The 19,819-nt window shown below is 36.2% G+C and overlaps 1 protein-coding gene across 2 annotated transcripts in view; it reads left to right on the top strand.

Annotated features, from left to right (window-relative positions):
- The window catches only part of LOC138711087 (uncharacterized), a 45,823-nt gene that overhangs the window by 474 nt on the left and 25,530 nt on the right, over positions 1 to 19,819 (top strand). For both annotated transcript variants that reach the window (XM_069842404.1, XM_069842405.1), the window contains exons 2-10: positions 1,230 to 1,533; positions 4,856 to 5,403; positions 9,363 to 9,664; positions 12,145 to 12,232; positions 14,398 to 14,606; positions 14,984 to 15,102; positions 16,856 to 17,004; positions 17,942 to 18,167; positions 18,254 to 18,429. In XM_069842404.1, coding sequence (XP_069698505.1) covers positions 1,266 to 1,533; positions 4,856 to 5,403; positions 9,363 to 9,664; positions 12,145 to 12,232; positions 14,398 to 14,606; positions 14,984 to 15,102; positions 16,856 to 17,004; positions 17,942 to 18,167; positions 18,254 to 18,429 — 2,085 coding nt within the window. In that variant the 5' untranslated portion in view covers positions 1,230 to 1,265. The remainder of the gene's footprint in view (positions 1 to 1,229; positions 1,534 to 4,855; positions 5,404 to 9,362; positions 9,665 to 12,144; positions 12,233 to 14,397; positions 14,607 to 14,983; positions 15,103 to 16,855; positions 17,005 to 17,941; positions 18,168 to 18,253; positions 18,430 to 19,819) is intronic.

Here is a 19,819-nt window from a genome sequence, read left to right as displayed (position 1 = left end):
GTTTCTAAATTTGTAGTATAATGGGTATAATGCAGATAGAGAATGGAATTGGAGAAAATATTCCAAGTTCTACTGGGACTCAAGTAATCCAATATAATTCAATATAAGATCTGAAAATCTCATTACACAAACTTTCAGGATTACTGTATTTATTTCATTTCCTTCATGTTGAAATTTAGACATTATTATTTTATACCTTTAATTGTCATATTTACAGCTAGGCTACTCAGACTTAATAAAAATGATGGATATGGTCTTTTGCATCAAATTTTTGGTATCGCAGGTAAATTTATTGGAAATTTCTGTTTGTAGTTATGAGAATGTACATATTGTTATATAGATAACAGTATGTGAAGATTTAGCAGACCAAGAAAGAGAGAACCAAGCGGAGATATTGGTTTATAGCGCGAAATTCTTTAACTTTGACTTCCGTCCATGTATTTCATTCCTCTTATGTTTCAGTTCTAGATAGACCTTTAGCTAGATTAGTCCAATATTACCGACTTATTAAAAAATAAATATTGATGGATTCACCCCATTCACCTATATACAGAGACAAATCTAACCTAACTACCGTGGTATTACGATTATTATTAAACTGTCCAATGACATTTTCTCATTTCTGGCATCAGTAGCCATAGCTCGGCAATATTAAGCTACGAAAGTTCAGGTGATTTTGGAAGTGAATATCGTATTTTTGGCCTAAGGAAAATACTCGATTTTAAGAGACTTTGGACTAACGCTTCACAAGTTTACAAATTTTTAGTTTGTCTTTCCAAGCCATCAGCATCGTCTCTTTTTAGTTTTCTGCTTAATTTAGTTACAAATTTTAACTATTGGCTGAAACTCCTTATGAAAAGGCGTGCTAACTAATTTTGACTATTCCTTTTTTCATGCATTTGTTGACTTAGAACTGCTGCCATTCGTATCTTTATCCGTTTGCCTGTAATTTCTCTCCTTTTGTTCTCACTGATCAGTCAAATGGTCCTTGACTTTTTCCCTCGCTTTTACATCAGGTGAAGAAGATAACTTAGTCTTCTAAATGTGTAAAAGTCTGTATCTCATCAGGAAAGGGAAGAATGAAAACTCCACTTTAACAAGTCATTGAGTGAAAACATTTCCTATTATCTACTTTGCCTTTAAACATTATACTTATGTATTTCTAATAACAGTTGACTTAGATTTATTGTTTTTGTAACACAAACTAAAGATATGTACCTCTTTTGTAGGATTTCATTGTATCTTCTCAATAAATTCACGTAATCATGAAGATTGAAGAACTGAAATCAGATCAGGAGAACAAAAGAAAATTGCAGTCAGATGATGAAATGAAAATAAACCTGCAATCAAATGAGAAGAATGAAGGAAGTAAAAAATATGCCAATATAGAAACTAAGGAGAAGAGTGGAAAAAATATTCTTCACACTGTTGGCAAAACAGAACACTTTTTCTCACTCAACAACTTTCTAGCATTGAAGAACATTGGAATTTTAACCAAGCCATGGCAGAATATGTTAGCAGGACACGATGAAAGTGAGTTGCAATTGTTCATCTAAGATGTGGTGTGTTTTATTTATAACTGTGTTTAGAGATTTAAGTAATTTCACTTTTCAGCATACATTGCTATCACACTATTTTCAGTAATTTTAATGATCCAAAAAATCAGTCAAAATGTAAAATCATTGCATAATGTGTACAAAGCATTCAGCGTGACTTTTGGCCGGGAAAACGCGCATCAAACATGCTTGTATGGCCGGCTAGACTGCATCATTGATCAGTAACTTCCCCTTTATTTTTACTCATATATAACTGTAATTTATAATATCAGGCACACAATTGTATTTTTACTTCATACTGAGTAATACCTGTGTTATAGGAGTTGTTCAAAGTAGAGTATGTTTGCATTCACACATTCCTAACATTTTGTCACCCTCAATATAAATTATAATGTTTTAAATGTTTAAGACAAATAGGACGTTTCAGTTGAGTAACCCATTGACAAAAGTCGTTATAGGCTATTCACTTGATTTTTTCTTCTTTTTTTTTTTTTTTTTTTTTTTGGCTAGAGGGAAACCATTTTTTGTCAAAAATATCTATTTCTTTAAAAATGATAACAAATATTTTTGTTAGTAAACAAAACCTGTATGGCATGAGATGATGTTTATCAAAATAAAATGCACTTGGCTGGTTTTGCGGTCAGACAAAGGATTTAGCTGGATTTAGCACTGACGTGTCTGTCATTTTACTTCCTGTACAGATGCAAATACAGTTAAGTTTTTGATTTAGGCTACGAAATTAAACGTAATTTTATAGTTTGAAGAATTTTATTACCCTATTAATATACACAAAATTATATATTAAAAAACATATCAATTATTCATAGACAAAATCTACCGTACAATGTCTTTTTCACGTTCTAGTCAGATGTTCCTGGTTTAATTAAAAGAAAAAAGAAATCAAACAGTCTTGGTGGGGAAAGTCTGAACTATATTGCTTTGATCCTCTATCATCTCATTAATATCCTCATCCATCATTATTCTGAAAGTAAAACTAATAAATCAGAAAAGTAACAGCTAGTTTTCAAGAAGACAATACAATAAATTAATGAACTCGAACCTGTTGATACGAAACTACTATATTAATAATAATATAGGTACTGTACTGCTGTTCTCCAGTGTAGTCAACATATTATTTTCTCCTACGCACACATAATTTTACTTAAATGAAAATAAATTTCACTGATGTTTATATAAAGAAGGATGTAGCTACTTTTACAGCTTCAAGTTGCCATTTTGTCATAATTATTTATCTGTTATTGCAATTGTAAATTCGACTGATGAATATAACTTCAGTTGCAATTGATCTTAATGGGATTTAACTTCTCTTGCAACTTGATCCACTTTTCTTTCTCGATTTTATGTGGTTTGCAACTGTTTTTTATACCTTTAAAATGTTCAATGGAATCCAGAGGTACCAAAATCTATTTTTTTTTTTTCATATATGTAGTTGCTTTTATCACTGGCCTACTCATTTATTGTCTATTTTGTTAATTTTTTGTCTATTGGTTTTTTCATGGGAGTCAGTAATAATGAAGTGTTCTGTAAATTCTTTTTTATTCACCTCTATAAATTAATCGCTTTTAAATTAGCGTTTGTTATAACTATGTATTGTTTAATGGGAATAATAAAATTCTTTTAAATTAGCGTTTGTTATAACTATGCATTGTTTAATGGGGATAATAAAATTAACTTATCTCAGAAATAAGTCAAAACAGCTTTTGTAGAACATAACAGTTCTTTTAGTACCGGTACCATAAACTTTAAGGATGATGATGATGATAAAAAATAAATATACGAGATATTAAATGTCTATCTAAAGTGCCTTATTTAATGGAGAGTCCACCACTGTAGAGTAATGCTTAGCCTACCTGACCGTGAAACGAGCTAGCCTGGGTTCAAATCTGGGGTTTTCCCTCAACCTAGTAGGAGCAAATTCTGGGTGACTTTCGGTGCTGGACCCTGGACTCATTTCACTGTCATTATCACCTTCATCTCACTCAGAAGCTAGATAAGCGTCGCAGTTGATAAAACGTCGTAAAATAAGCCAACTAAAATTATAACTTACAAGGACTAGCCAGAAGTGACAAATGGACAGAAGGGAATACTTCTCCCTGTATATCTGTGCATTCTTTATTCTTGTCTTTATCAGTTGTCACAGAGAGAAATTTCTCCCTCCCTTGTTGCAACAACCACGTGAACAGAATTGTTTACAAGAACTTGTACTGGGAGTGTGCCATGCAATTCTCTCTGATGTGGCAACACCTGGACAAAATAATGACGTCTGAGCTTGGTCCACAGCCTTGTTATCCTTAGCAATGCGGGAAGCAGAGAAATGGGGAAGTAACCTTTATTGGGCATACAACTGGTGGAGAAAGGCAAATAGGTGAAATATAGGAGGTTTTCCCTGTGACGAACTGCCATTTCTGGTTAGTCATAACAGTAAAATGTCATTATAACGAATGCCAGTATAACGAAATATTCGGTATTACGAAATTATTTTCTGTTACCCACCTTTTTCCCATATAATCTAATCTTAAAATAATTTCAATGTAATGAATTCAGTTTTTAGAAAAATAATCAGTATAATGAAGTAAAAATTTCGCTCCCTTGCTGAAAAAAGTTACTTTTTTTTTTTTTTTTTAGCGAAAACTACCCTATATTAAACATAGGTAGGGTACAATTTGTTAGCAAGTAGAGATATATTTTATATTATTAAGAATATTGCAATTGCATAGTGACTACGTGGTCATTAAATATCTAGCTAATGTAGTATGTCTAATATGATATAGATGTCTCTGAATTTTGTGTTTAGTTTTTCATATTTAGTTTCTACTACCAATCACAGCTCACTAATCTCACAACATGGCTTCCCAAGCAACAATGGCACCTCAGAAAGTGCTTCAAAAAACTTGAATATTGTACTTTGTCTATGCCTTTCTTTAAACTTGTTCTTTTCAAATGCAATGCAAGTTCAACTTTTTAGTTTATTTAAGGATATTTTCCAGACCTACATTTATTTATTTATTTATTTATGTCCATAACAGGGCAAAGCCCCAATTACAATAGACAGTACAGATAAAAAAAAAGAACATATTGCATACAACACGAAAATACAAAATACAAATGCAAAATACGAGGAATTTACGTCGTCAGTAGATGTAAATGAACAAGTATGTATTTTCCTTTATAACGAAAATGCACTGTAACAAAGTAATTTCAGAGGTCTCTAGGATTTTGTTATACTGGTATTTTACTGTAATCATACTTTCACCATTGTTTTATTTTCTTTTAAATAGTTGAGATGCAAGATAATGACATTTACATCCCTTTAAACTATAAACCAGTGGAGCTGCTGAAGGATACAAACTATAAAACCCAACAACTGAAATATGAACCAGGTTTTAATTGTTTGCATTCTGCATTAAGACACAGTGCTAAAGATGGTTACAGAAGCGCAGCACTACTCTCAACTGAAAGAGAGCATCTCTTTATGTTGCACCGTATCATGGAGCAGTTGGTGTACCCTGCAGCTGAATGGGGAATGCAACAGCGAAATGTGGTGCAGTGTTATATTGTGTCTGTTGATGATTTGAACAAGAAAGAAAATGAGGATAGAGGCTGCGACCAAACGTATGACTGTTCATCAGAAACAGAGCTAAGTACCACAGATATTCCTACTTCAAAGGAAAGTGAAAGACCAATGGGAGGAAACATAATGATACAGATTCCAGATGTAGGTGAAAGATTGGAACTGAGGAATGGTGATAAAAATGTGCTCCAGGTAGCAGGACTTGGGAATAACGAAGTCTGGCTTTTGCTGTATTCGTATGGCAACATACAAGAAGTAAGTAGGATGAATTTACTACCAGTCCTTCTGATTTAATATATAGATTTTTTTTTTAATTTCTCAACAATGACGTGGTTCTCCATCATGCCCTCAGTGGGCGAGCTTAAAAATAAATAAACATTAAGATATATAGCAGGCCTATTACAGTAGATGATATTATGATGTACTATAAGAAGAAATGGTGAAGGGCTAATTAAAATTGGGAAACAGATTGGTTCTGTTCCTTTGCATTGATTGGTACTATACTAGCATTCGTAAGGAAGGCTTTGGGAAACCACGAAAAACTATGTCAGACACAATTGGTGATTTATAGTCCGGTAACATACATTTCAAAGTGCGCAGAAACCAAATGTTTCTACCAATCAGACTGGAATGGGGATTAAGTCATGTAGAACAATGACGTCATGCGCGAGTCGAAAACGGAAGCACTATATTTTGAATGTTACCTGGCTGTACTCAAGATTGGCCATTACAATATTTCTACCATCATTTTATTTGTTACATAAGAAAACGTGTCGAATAATATAGACAATAGGTACCGGTATGGTTCCATTGATGTTTGTATTGTATTGTATTGTATTTATTAACATTCCATGGTATTCATACATGCTTACAGCTAGAATATGGAACAAGTCAAAAAACTTAATACTATTATAAAATCTTAATTTATAGTCACAGTCTAGATGAAATATATACAGACGAGATTTACAATATAGTCTACTAGTACAACACATAGTTTTATTATCAATTTCATGAAGTGTTATTGAATGTCATGAATTCACCTACAGAATAGAAGGCTTGAGAAATTAAGTACTTCTTTAATTTGGCCCTAAATAATCTTATGTTTTGAGTTTCATTTTTTATATCGATAGGGAGGCTATTAAAAATTTTTACTGCCATATAATGCACTCCTTTTTGATAGCACGATAGACTTGCCGATGGAGTATGAAAGTCATTTTTTTGACGTGTATTTATGCTATGAACTGTTGAATTAGTTACAAAGTTTTCACTATTACATACGAGGAAGATTATTAATGAAAAGATATACTGACAAGCCATGGGCATTATTTGTAGTTTTTTGAAAATAGTCCTACACGATTCCCTAGATTTGGCACCTACTATTATTCTAATTACTCTTTTTTGTAATAGAAATATATTGTTACTATCTGTGGAATTTCCCCAGAATATTATTCCAAAACTCATTACCGAGTGGGAGTATGCAAAGTATATTGTTTTTAAGGTATTGATATTTACTATCTTTTGCATAGATCTAATAGCAAAACAAGCTGAATTTAGTTTGGGGGTAATTTCTTTAATATGATTTTTCCAATTGTGTCTTTTATTATAACTTCACAAGTATAGGCTACCATACTTCTAATTGAAATCTTTTTCAGATAAAGATTTTATGAATTAAAGATATCTTTGTCAGTTATTTACCTGATTAAATATAGTAGGTAGTCCAAACTACGATATTTTTTTTACTAACCCAATTTGATTATTCCTTATTCCTTTAATTATTATTTCAATGGTAAGATAGTAATAAATGTGATTTGTACAGACAAAATTTTGGCCACCTGAATTTTCCAAGTTCAAGTTATAACACACTGCGCATACAGTGCAAAATTTGGCCCACCTGAATTTACTTGGAAAAATCAGGTGGCTCAAATTTTGTTTCTGGATCTGTACATGTTAGGTATGAATTACTTAAGGTACAAAATGTAAAACGCAATAATATTAATTTCTGAAAAATATGTATATTTATTCATACATTCATAGTTTCCTGGCCGAGGGCAGGTCTTTCACTGCAAACCCAGCATTCTCCCATCTTTCCTATTTCCACCTATCTCTTAGTCTCCGCATATTATCCATATACCTTAATGTCTATCATGTGATATCTTCTTCTACCCCGAAATTTTCTCCCGTTCACCATTCCTTCCAGTGCATCCTTCATTAGGCAGTTTCTCCTTAGCCAGTGGCACAGCCAATTTATTTTTGTCTTCCTGATCAATTTAGCATTATTTTTTCTTTGCCCACTCTTCCTAGCACAGCTTCATTTCTTATTCTATCCATTAATTTCACATGCTCCATTCTTATCCATATCCACATTTCAAATGTTTGTAGTCGTTTCTCTTCACTTTGTCGTAAAGTCCGTGTTTCTGCCCGAAACAATGCCACACTTCACACGAAGCACTTCAGTAGTCCCTTTTTTTAGTTCTTTCTCCAGAGATCCGCAGAAGATGCTTCTTTTTCTATTAAAAGCTTCCTTGGCCATTGCTATCCTCCTTTTGACTTTCATGTAGCAGCTCATATTAGTACTTACAGTACACTCCAAGCATTTGAAGTTGTCCATTTGTTCCACTGCCTTAATAAGAATTCGCACATTTACCTTCTTTATTTTTCCAATAATCATGGCTTTCGTCTTGTTTGCATTTATCTTGATTTCATACTGCTCACAGCTGTCATTTAGCTCCAGTAGCTTATTCCTTAGTATTATGTCTTCTTCTGCTAACAACGCCATATCATCAGCAAATCTTATGCAATTTATTCTTCTTACTCCTACTATCACTCCTCCCATGTTCTGAAAACAGTTTTTCACTAAATCATCCAAGTAGATATTAAACAGGGTAAAGGGCATCCTTATGCAAATCTAATCTTTCAGGTGAAGCTCCCTGTAAAGCAGATTTGAATAATTTCAAGGGAAAAATTGTTCCGGGGCCGGGTATCGATCCCGGGACCTCTGGTTGAACGTACCAGCGCTCTACCACTGAGCTACCCGGGAACTCCACCCGACACCATCTCAACTTTTCCCTTTATATCCACACAACTCGCGTGGGCTGACGAAACGCCAGAGACCCACAACGAGTGCACACAATCTCTGTGTGACTTGGAATTGTGGTTTTCTGTTAACGTACACAGTAACGTATATATTATGCTCCCTGTAAAGCAGATTTGAATAATGCTTTACAGGGAGCTTCACCTGAAAGACTAGATTTGCATAATATATACGTTACTGTGTACGTTAACAGAAAACCACAATTCCAAGTCACACAGAGATTGTGTGCACTCGTTGTGGGTCTCTGGTGTTTCGTCAGCCCACGTGAGTTGTGTGGATATAAAGGGAAAAGTTGAGACGGTGTCGGGTGGAGTTCCCGGGTAGCTCAGTGGTAGAGCACTGGTACGTTCAACCAGAGGTCCTGGGATCGATACCCGGCCCCGGAACAATTTTTCCCTTGAAATTATTCAAAGGGCATCCTTGTCGTACCTCTCTCCTTATTCCACTTCCCTCTGACATTTCTTCTCCTATCCTGAATATGGCTTATTGTTTCATATCTTCCTAACCCACACCAATTTTCTTTAGGTTCCCTATAGGTTTATTTTAAGTCACTCTGTCAAAAGCCTTTTCCAAGTTCACAATACTACATACCGGTACACTTCTTTATTCTTCTCTAGGTATTTTTGACCGATTTTTCCCAGCAGTGCAATTGCATCTCGCGTACCTTTTCCTTTCCTGAAACCGAATAGCTTTTCTTCCAACTGTTCTTCCATTTTAGAATATATACGTCGATTCAGTATAACAGGAGAATCTTTGCCGAAGTGCGATATCAGGCTGATAGTCCTTACTCATTAAATTTCTTGACATTATTTTTCTTCGGTATTGGCAGCAACACTGTCTCTGTGAATGTAGTAACTTTTAAAAATCTGTATTATTTCAAACAGGTTAGGAAAAGTATGATTTGTATAATCTTTATATAGGCCTATATTTTATTTGCTACAAAATGCACTGTTTATACTCTGACGTATGCTATGTTACTGAATACAGATTAACAGGATCATGATAATAAATTTGTTTTGATTTAATTTCCCTGGTGTATTAAATATAGCTAGGTAATGTGCAAAAGAGATTGTGTTATTTTGATTATTGCTACAAAATAGTGATGAGCCTGCTGTTGTAACAGGTTACGCAGCAGGATGTTGTCATCTTATTGGGAGGCCGCAACAAAGACTCCTCACTGGCGGAGAGTTCAGCTCATCCCATGCCTCATTTGACACTTGAGTGGAGCATTCACTGTGACAGTGACAGAGGGGCAGCAGCCATCCTCAACCCGATCATCCGCGAGTCACTGCGACTGCTGGAGTCGAAGGGGAAGGCAGGCAACACGCTCATCCACATCGGTGGAAGTGTGGTGCCTGCTGTGCGCTTCATCAGTGTTGACGCCGAGTCTGTGCAAGCCTGGAGGCACTCACACCTCGCTAGAAGGTGTGAAGTTGCAGATACTGTTAATTACATTTTATGGTCATTAACTAACGAGCGGTCTAAAGTATCATACAATAAGGAATGAGCACCAGTGCCGTCTTGATGCATGGGCATGGTGGACAGTTGCCCGGAGGTCCCACGAGCACAGGGCCTCATGCTAATCTATGCACAGACCAGAATTTAACACTGATTTTCCAATCACCCGCCTCAACATTCAAATCTTCTACTAACTCAGTAGAAAGACAAAAATAATGACTTGTAGCAGAGAGTTGGCATGTTATTATTCAGTTGAGAAGCTTTTGTCATCCAGTCTGCTGTCAAAAAATCTGAAAGTTAGAATTTATAAAACAGTTATATTACCGGTTGTTCTATATGGTTGTGAAACTTGGACTCTCACTTTGAGAGAAGAACAAAGGTTAAGGGTGTTCGAGAATAAGGTGTTTAGGAAAATATTTGGGGCTAAGAGGGATGAAGTTACAGGAGAATGGAGAAAGTTACAAAACACAGAACTGCACGCATTGTATTCTTCACCTGACATAATTAGGAACATTAAATCCAGACGTTTGAGATGGGCAGGGCATGTAGAATGTATGGGCGAATCCAGAAATACATATAGAGTGTTAGTTGGGAGACCGGAGGAAAAAAGACTTTTGGGGAGGCCGAGTTGTAGATGGAAGGATAATATTAAAATGGATTTGAGGGAGGTGGGATATGATGGTAGAGATTGGATTAATCTTGCCCAGGATAGGGACCAATGGCGGGCCTATGTGAGAGCGAGAATGAACCTCCAGGTTATCGAAAAGCCACAAATAAGTAAGTAAGCATTATTGTTATTATTATTATTATTATTATTATTATTATTATTATTATTATTATTATTATTATTATTATTATTATTATTATTATTATTTACTTCTGCTCATGTCTTCTTGCTTGCAATTTGTCAGTTAAATTATACCATATTATGTATGTTACCTCTGATTTAGATTCTGGCTGTTATGTACATCTTTTATCAGGCAGTACATTTCACTTGACGATATGTATCAAAGGAAGAACAATTGTTTGTTTACATCTGAAGTCTGATTAGTGTAATATGTAGCTAATCGGCAACGTAAGCAATGGAGGGGGAAAGGAACTGGACACCCTACCCTATTATCTTCTGACCTAGTTGCTCATAAGTGGTGCCATGTTAGTTTCTTTGTTGCACTAGTTTGGGTGTATATACTGTTATAATTGCAGGCTGGTCATCTAATTCTAATTATGCATTGTGGGGTTCAGATCTGTCTTCGGACAGTTGACTAGACAACAAAACATATGTATGAATAATTTCAAGGGAAAAATTGTTCCGGGGCCGGGTATCGATCCCGGGACTTCTGGTTGAACGTACCAGCGCTCTACCAACTGAGCTACCCGGGAACTCCAACCACACCGTCTCAACTTTTCCCTTTTATATCCACACAACTCGCGTGGGCTCATGAAATGCCAGAGACCCACATCGAGTGCACACAATCTCTGTGTGACTTGGAATTGTGATTTTCTGTTAACGTACACAGTGACGAATATATTATGCAAATCTAGTCTTTCAGGTAAAGCTCCTTGTAAAGCAGATTTGAATAATTTCAAGGGAAAAAAATTGTTCCCGGGTAGCTCAGTTGGTAGAGCGCTGGTATGTTCAAGCAGAGGTCCCGGGATTGATACCCGGCTCTGGAACAATTTTTCCCTTGAAATTATTCAAATCTGCTTTACAGGGAAAGACTAGATTGGCAAAACATATGTATGTTTGTTATCGAAAAAAGATTTATTTGGGGTTTCACTAGTATCTACAGTTGGTTTCGGAACATATCCCCTGCAGATATTGGGAGATTACTGTATGCACACATGATAAAGTTCGGGACCTGTACCCTTCCAGTATCATGATGAATTTGAGAAGCTACAGTGAGTAATGAAATCCAGTTTCATAGCCGGGTGGTTGGAAGATCGTCATGCTAATCATATGTTATCACCGTACTAGTTGGATGATCGTTCACCCTTGCTGTGTCATGAAGGCTAGAAGTCGGCTGTTCAGCTGTAAATCAAATCGATTGTTAAGCTTAGTCAAGAGGCAGCCTTGAATTTCGAGGAAGCAAATAAAACGAAAGGAGTTACCATTTATGACGAGAAAAGGAACCTCTTTCCTAATTGAGAGGGGTTCGGGCAAAATTTACCAGCCATCCATTTTTCTCCACAATAGCTATCTGCTTAACCTCTGTGAGTGAGTGAATATCTTGAAACTACAGATGTTGGACAAAACAAGACAAAAACTTAGAAAATATGAATTCTCACGCAATAATCTGGAACTGAATTGTGAAAGATACTTAAAATAAAATCATATAATTAAACAAATTATATTTTACTTTTATTTATTTGTAATTTGCGAAGCTTTTTATGTTACGGTGATAGGAAGCTATCAATGTTAACTGTCTATGCAATGTTACATCTTACAGGATACTTGGATCTTCTGAAGCAAAACCAGAAAGTTCCCATAACACAGATTTGGTTGCAGACAACGCATCAAGCTCCACGACCCCAGTGGTAAGTAATAGTTTGGCTATTTAATCCTTTTTAATGGGCAGGAGAGGATGATATAAGATTGAAAGTGGATTGCTTGGTATAGCTAATAATTTTATTGGTTTAATAATTATAAGTAATAATGTATTGATTTAAGATTGTTAGTTTAATCGCGTACATAGTACGAATGGAAATATAAAAATTGGAAATTTACCCTTTGAAGAGGTGGAAAAATTCAAATATCTTGGAGCAACAGTAACAAATATAAATGACACTCGAGAGGAAATTAAACGCAGAATACATATGGGAAATGCCATAATTGTACCTATTTTTAAAAAGGGGGACAAAACCAACTGTCGTAACTTTCGAGGAATATCACTTTTGTTGACGTCGTACAAAATTGTGTCAAATATTCCTTTGAGAAGATTAACTCCGTACGTAGATGAAATTATTGGGGATCATCAGTGCGGTTTTCGGCGTAATAGATCGACTATTGATCAGATTTTTTGTATTCGGCAGATAATGGAGAAAAAATGGGATTATAAGGGTACAATACATCAGTTATTCATAGATTTCAAAAAGGCATATGACTCGGTTAAGAGGGATATTCTTATTGAATTTGGTATTCCCAAGAAACTAGTTCGATTAATTAAAATGTGTCTCAGTGAAACATACAGCAGAGTCCGTATAGGTCAGTTTCTATCTGATGCTTTTCCAATTCACTGCAGGCTAAAGCAGGGAGATGCACTATCACCTTTACTTTTTAAATTCGCTCTAGAATATGCCATTAGGAAAGTTCAGGATAACAGGCAGGGTTTGGAATTGAACGGGTTACATCAGCTTCTTGTCTATGCAGATGACGTGAATATGTTAGGAGAAAATACACAAACGATTAGGGAAAACACGGAAATTTTACTTGAAGCAAGTAAAGCGATCGGTTTGGAAGTAAATCCCGAAAAGACGAAGTATATGATTATGTCTCGTGACCAGAATATTGTACGAAATGGAGATATAAAAATTGGAGATTTATCCTTCGAAGAGGTGGAAAAATTCAAATACCTTGGAGCAACAGTAACAAATATAAATGACACTCGGGAGGAAATTAAACGCAGAATAAATATGGGAAGTGCGTGTTATTATTCGGTTGAGAAGCTCTTATCATCCAGTCTGCTGTCCAAAAATCTGAAAGTTAGAATTTATAAAACAGTTATATTACCGGTTGTTCTGTATGGTTGTGAAACTTGGACTCTCACTCTGAGAGAGGAACATAGGTTAAGGGTGTTTGAGAATAAGGTGCTTAGGAAAATATTTGGGGCTAAGCAGGATGAAGCTACAGGAGAATGGAGAAAGTTACACAACACAGAACTGCACGCATTGTATTCTTCACCTAACATAATTAGGAACTTAAAATCCAGACGTTTGAGATGGGCAGGGCATGTAGCACGTATGGGCGAATCCAGAAATGCATATAGAGTGTTTGTTAGGAGACCAGAGGGAAAAAGACCTTTAGGGAGGCCGAGACGTAGATGGGAGGATAATATTAAAATGGATTTGGGGAGGTGGGGTGTGATGATAGAGACTGGATTAATCTTGCACAGGATAGGGACCGATGGCGGGCTTATGTGAGGGCGGCAATGAACCTTCGGGTTCCTTAAAAGCCATTTGTAAGTAAGTAATGCCTGTTATTATTTGGTTGGGTGCTATAATATTTTCGAATGCCATTGGTGAATTCCTTCAAAAAATTTTCAAAGTCTTTGATCAGTTAGAACATGTTTATTTACTTTCAAGACAGTCAAAGATTTTTTAATCATTTTAAGTGATTTGACTTTATTGGGTTATTTTACGACGCTGCATCAACATCTAGGTTATTTAGCGTCTGAATGAGATGAAGGTGATAATGCCGGTGAAATGAGTCTGGGGTCCAGCACCGAAAGTTACCCAGCATTTGCTCGTATTGGGTTGAGGGAAAACCCCAAGTGATTTGACAATGAAACTTGTAAAGTAATGACAAGTCTTGAAATGTCTTGTGAATTGGTGAATCTAGTGAAAATTTGATCATGTACTAGCAGCTTAAAGACTGATTTAATAAAAAGTGTATTATAACAGCTCAGTAATTCATGGTGATTTTTAGAATTAAAAAAAAAATAATTAAACAGTTCTTGATGAAAAATATGTCTTACATGTTTCAGTATTGCGCATATATTACCAGTCATGGAACCCAGATGCCCACATCTCAAAGGAAAGAACGTCGAGGAAGTTTCTTGCGAAAACTTTTATCATTAAAGTTCTCAAGAAGTCAGCATGAAGATAGAAAAATATCTAGTTCTTACAATAAATCAGAAAACACAACTTCCAAAAAGGATAAGTTTGAAAATGAGATGGTCAGTCATGAGAAAGAGTGAGTACTGCACAATGCTGTTTCCTTGATGTCAGAGACCAGTGTGTTTTCCTGTACGAAGTACCGGTACAAGTTAATCAGTACTTGAAAAGTGTAGTCAGACAACAACTATAAATTGCATTCCAGTTTAAATTTGTAATGCCATTATTTATGATTCTGGTTTTTAAACAACCTAAAGAAAAAGACTCAAGTAGCCATGGATGCTGATTCTTCCTTTAATTTTAAGAAATGTAATAAATTTAATCAAATTAAGATGAAGTGTGGAGATTGGCAGTGAAACTTTTACATAAACATGCATGTACATACGATGATCATCTCACATTGCTTATTCTGGAAGTCATTGCAGTTACAAATATGCAGCTAACCTCTATTTTCAGCTATGTACCGGTACAAGAATCGACCCATCTTCATGAATTGCAGTTGTTTGATAGTGAGAATATCCTGGAGCAATGCATTTCTAAGTACGACACAGATAAGCAACTGGAAAAACAACTATGTAAGTGCTAGTATTATGTAGCCAAACATTTCGTAATCAATTCATTACATTCCTAGGGCAGTATGATATTGTGTCTTATTTGAGCATGCTTATAGGCTCCAAACTGTCTGCAACATTTACTGGTACTCGAAAATCGTAAGACAGATCTCACTTACCTCCAACTGATTAGGACTCTTTCTGTGACCTTGCCTCTATATTTTGAAATTTGAAACGTCAAGTTGGAAGCATGAGATGTGACTATTTTCCAGCATAGTTTATGAGGGAGACATGTTGACATTTTTTTTTTAATTAAAACTAAACATTTTTATTGACTTCACTGTGGAAAGTTTATAACATAATAACTCAGAAGTTTTATGAAGTTATTGTGAGTTCAAATAGTAAGGAATAATTCGATTCTATAAATTTTGTAATTATTTTAAGGCCAATGCAAAGTCCTTTAGACTGAACAGAAACTGCCTTTCTAGCAGTAGCGGCCGGTGATCGAAATCCTCGGTGAGGCCAGATGCAACTAGTTTAAGTGCCTCCGATAGGAAATGTTTATTTATGATATTAATTATTGTTATATTATTAATATCATGATTACTGTATTATTATTATTATTATTATTATTATTATTATTATTATTATTATTATTATTATTAGTCCATCATTATTAGCCTACTATTGATGAAAAATAATGTCACTCACCAAATAAGCTGTTATGCTGTGAGTTTCAGTGTGATGAAGCAACCCACATTATGTGTTGAAAATCCCCTCCTTTCTGTTCTTTTTATTTTTTTCCCTTGACAGCAACGAACAAGGCCAACAGAGAAGTTTATTTTGCACCACATTACCACTTAACCATTTATGTTGCCCATACCAGGATGCAATAGAAACTCGCTTTTTAAGATTATCTGTCAGAAAAATTGTCAGCGATGTCGTAGGATCTCGGTAGACTCTCTCTTTATTTAAAACTTCCTTTCTTTCAATATTATTTCTTCTTGAAAAAAGGACACTTTAACAATGAATTAACTACACCAGCATTATTTCTCGCATTTGTTTCTGTTTATATTTTCCCAAAATACATAACAACATTGGCCCAGATTCACTACTCAAGTACAATAGTACAACACCCTCGCTTAAGTCATAAACTGAGACATAAGGGGAGGGAATAGTGTGGGTCTCTGCCTGCCAAAGAGCTGGAATTTGTGTTATTTATGACCTATTTAGGAAGACAAGTCACCATTGCTATTCCCACCCCACTCTACCCTTGAGGCCGGCCCATGGATGTGAGGAGTGAAACCTGACCAAGCCACGATGCCAGACGAATTGTGCCTCGGCCACAACGTTTTAAGCGCAAGCTCAAACCCCGCGAAAATACAGGAAATTCAAAAGACAGACCCGGTACGAACGATTCTGGCCTCAGGAACAAATTTTACTGCAAAACAGGTCTATATACACCACAACCAGACCCAGCATGAGCGATTCTGGCCTCAGGAGTAAATTTTACTGCAAAACAGGTCTATATACATCACAAAGTTTTAAAATGCTTCTACAGTGATGCTTCATTCAAATAACTAATACATTATATAAAAACACAAAATTTGATTTCTGTTAAGCCAAGTGACTGAGGCCTGGCCTCACTTGCCTCAGTCAATCAGCCGCCACTGCTTTCTAGTAATGTAACCATGCATTCAGGAAGTGAACTTCGTGGTAGTGTTCACACAGCTTGAGAACCGCTGGTGAATTTTAATGTCTGTTGTGGATATTTCAGGGAATGCCACGGGCATGTATTCGTCCATACAGCTGGAAGGAGAGCGCACAGTGAATGCTCTGACTTCTAATCTAATGCAGGAGCATGTTCAGCTGTTCAAAACGCAGCGACTCAGCACAGAAGCCGTCATTTCTTCTCTGCAAAGAAAGGTAAATAAACTAAATGAAGCCCGGGAATCCATAGTGGAAGAAGGCATTTCCAAGTAGACTTTGAACTTTGTTCAATTTGTGAGTCAGGGTTGCAAGGAGTAGTGAAGTGCATTCCATAACCTTTCCTACTCAAATTCTAGCCTGACTTTCCCGTGGTGCAATCTGTTTATAACAAACGAGGCTCTGGGGACTGAGTCAGAGCGGTATAACTGTTCCATAAAAAATGGGTCATAATGCTATTTTGGTTTATCTCCACGCTAAAGACAGGAAAACAAAGTGCAAGAAACTGCCATGCTCAGAACACAGGAGAGATACCTGCGTTGAATGTGCAAAATGAGGGTGTTCTTATCCTGCAAGCTTCAAAATAATACTGAGATTATTTCCAAATTATGCAATATTGTTAGAAATATGTCTCTTCTAAAAATAGTGTAGTATTCAATTTGTAAGCAAACTGTAACATATTATTATAAATCCCAACTGTTTGTTATAGATTTTTAAAACTCATATGTAAAAAATAATTGTGTTTCCATCAATCTCTATGTTTTGAACATAAAAATAGTTACATAATTTTATAATTGATAAGTTATCAGCAATTTTCAAGCACTGACGTTTCCATGATCGTTATTAAGTTCAGAAATTCTGTACTTTTGTAATTTTATAAAGTTAATTTGTCTTTTCAACTTCAAATTTATTTTTTCATAGTCCAAAAATCCTTGCATAACATATCCATAAAGAATATAATACAAAATTAAAGCCATTGTACACAATAGGCCCAAAAGAATATGTATATAACCAAAGCTGTCAAAAAAAAGGGTACTGGTATGTAGTCCAGGATTAAGAATATAACCCGTCTCTTTTCCGTCCCGTTTTTGTCTCAAGGAATTATGATCAGCCTAGTTATTGCGTACCTGTACGACTTTGTGTTATACTTTTGCAGAATCATAGTTTGGAAAATGAGATTCTGGGATTAGTAAATTGCGTGAAGCATTTGCAGTCGAAACTGAATCATCAGGCTGATGTTCAACCAGGAGAAAACCAAGACGAAATAAAACCGCGCGCTAGACTTGATAGCAGGCAAGAACAGCTCAGTTACCTAGAACAACAACTGCACGACAGTAAGGCCCAAATACGCAGCCTGCAATCCGAACTTGAGAAGCAGAAATGTAAGTTGTTCTAATATACGGTACTTTTGTTCCAGTCGTGGTTAAGATTGCGTAATACGTAGCCTATTTTGCCTGTGTTGTTGCAGCAATTGTAGAGCAGTCCTTGTCTCAGCAGAAGACGGAGCAAGCTGTACTAGACCAAAAGATGTTGCTGAATCAGTCTGTGGAAGCAGGACATGCACTTATAGATGACATGGAAAGTCTGCAAAAACTGCTACAAAATGCAGGCATTGATGTTTATGTTAAATGGAATGAAATCAAGGTTAGAATATTCACTCACAAGTACACGTCACAAATTCCCTGACCCTTATGGAAATGTCTGGGATGTTTTGTACAGTATTCAAGAAAACAGATACTCGCTAATATGTTTTCGTGGGATATCACCCGAGTTAGGATTTTGGAATGCTCCAAGCTTTCGACTGCTATCTCTGCAGCCATCTTCAGGGAAGTGATGTCCGAACAGAAAGTCGAAGGTTATATAGATGTTAGGCTCTCTCAGGTGGAACGGGATTGGTTGGCGGATCGGCCAATCCAGGGCCGGGAATTGTCATTCTTTGTAAGCTCCGCCCCTCCCGGGATTCCTGTGTGAAGTTTGGCGGGCGGCGAGCCCTGTTCCGCCGGTTGGAATCGGTTGCCGTCCTCGGTCCGTGATCTTCATGACCTTGTTTGTAAGAGGGCCTAAGCTGGTCCAAGGCCGGTGTCCATGCCTGACTGAGCTGTAGTCCACCGTCCCTGTTAAAGTTGTTTTTCTCCAGCTTAATCTCTATGGCCTCCTTGATTGTACGTTCCCAGTAGTGGCTTGATTTGTTAATGACCTTACGAAGAATGACAATTCCCGGCCCCAGATTGGCCGATCCTCCAACCAATCCCGTTTCACCTGAGACAGCCTAACATCTATATAACCTTCGACTTTCTGTTCGGACATCACTTTCCTGAAGATGGCTGCAGAGATAGCAGTCGAAAGCTTGGAGCATTCGAAAATCCTAACTCGGCTGATATCCCGCGAAAACATATTAGCGAACCAATGCCGAGAAAGCCTCAAATCATAGAAAACAGATACTGTTACTCATTTACTTTACAGTAGGCCTACCTTGTTCTTACTGTCTAATCTTCTTTTCATAACGGGAACATTTTACCAAAAAAAAAAATCCATTACTTTGGACTGTTTGTTCCTATGAAATAAAGCATGCCCTCAAATTGTGATAAATGTTCCATAATTTGTTCAGTTACATCGTGATGTGTTACGAAATGTTTCACTGTTTCTAAAGCAGTAACAGCATCATTAAAGGACACAAGATTGTTTGAGGCAAGCATGGACAGCTACTAATTTCCAAATATCAAAGTGGGTCACAACTTAACAATGAACACGTGCTATATTTTCGCGTTCTTACATTTTCACAGTGGCGTATACTGGTTAAAGGGTTTGGGCTACCGCTGACCCTATTATTACACAAAATATATCTAACAATTACTTTAATTTTAATTACTATGGTAAAACTAATAATACAAAATTATTACATTATGTTATATTATAAACTTTTTCTTTTGTAATTTCCTTGGGCTACTGCCGGTAGCCCCGGTAGCCCGCAAAATACACCCCTGCATTTTCACAGAAAACCTAATTTCGAGCATAGAACGTATATATGACATTT

Source organism: Periplaneta americana, chromosome 12 (assembly GCF_040183065.1).
Source record: "Periplaneta americana isolate PAMFEO1 chromosome 12, P.americana_PAMFEO1_priV1, whole genome shotgun sequence".
NCBI classification, from domain to species: domain Eukaryota; kingdom Metazoa; phylum Arthropoda; class Insecta; order Blattodea; family Blattidae; genus Periplaneta; species Periplaneta americana.
The sequence above is the reverse complement of the archived record's forward strand: the minus strand, read 5'-3'. Positions and strand labels throughout refer to the sequence as shown.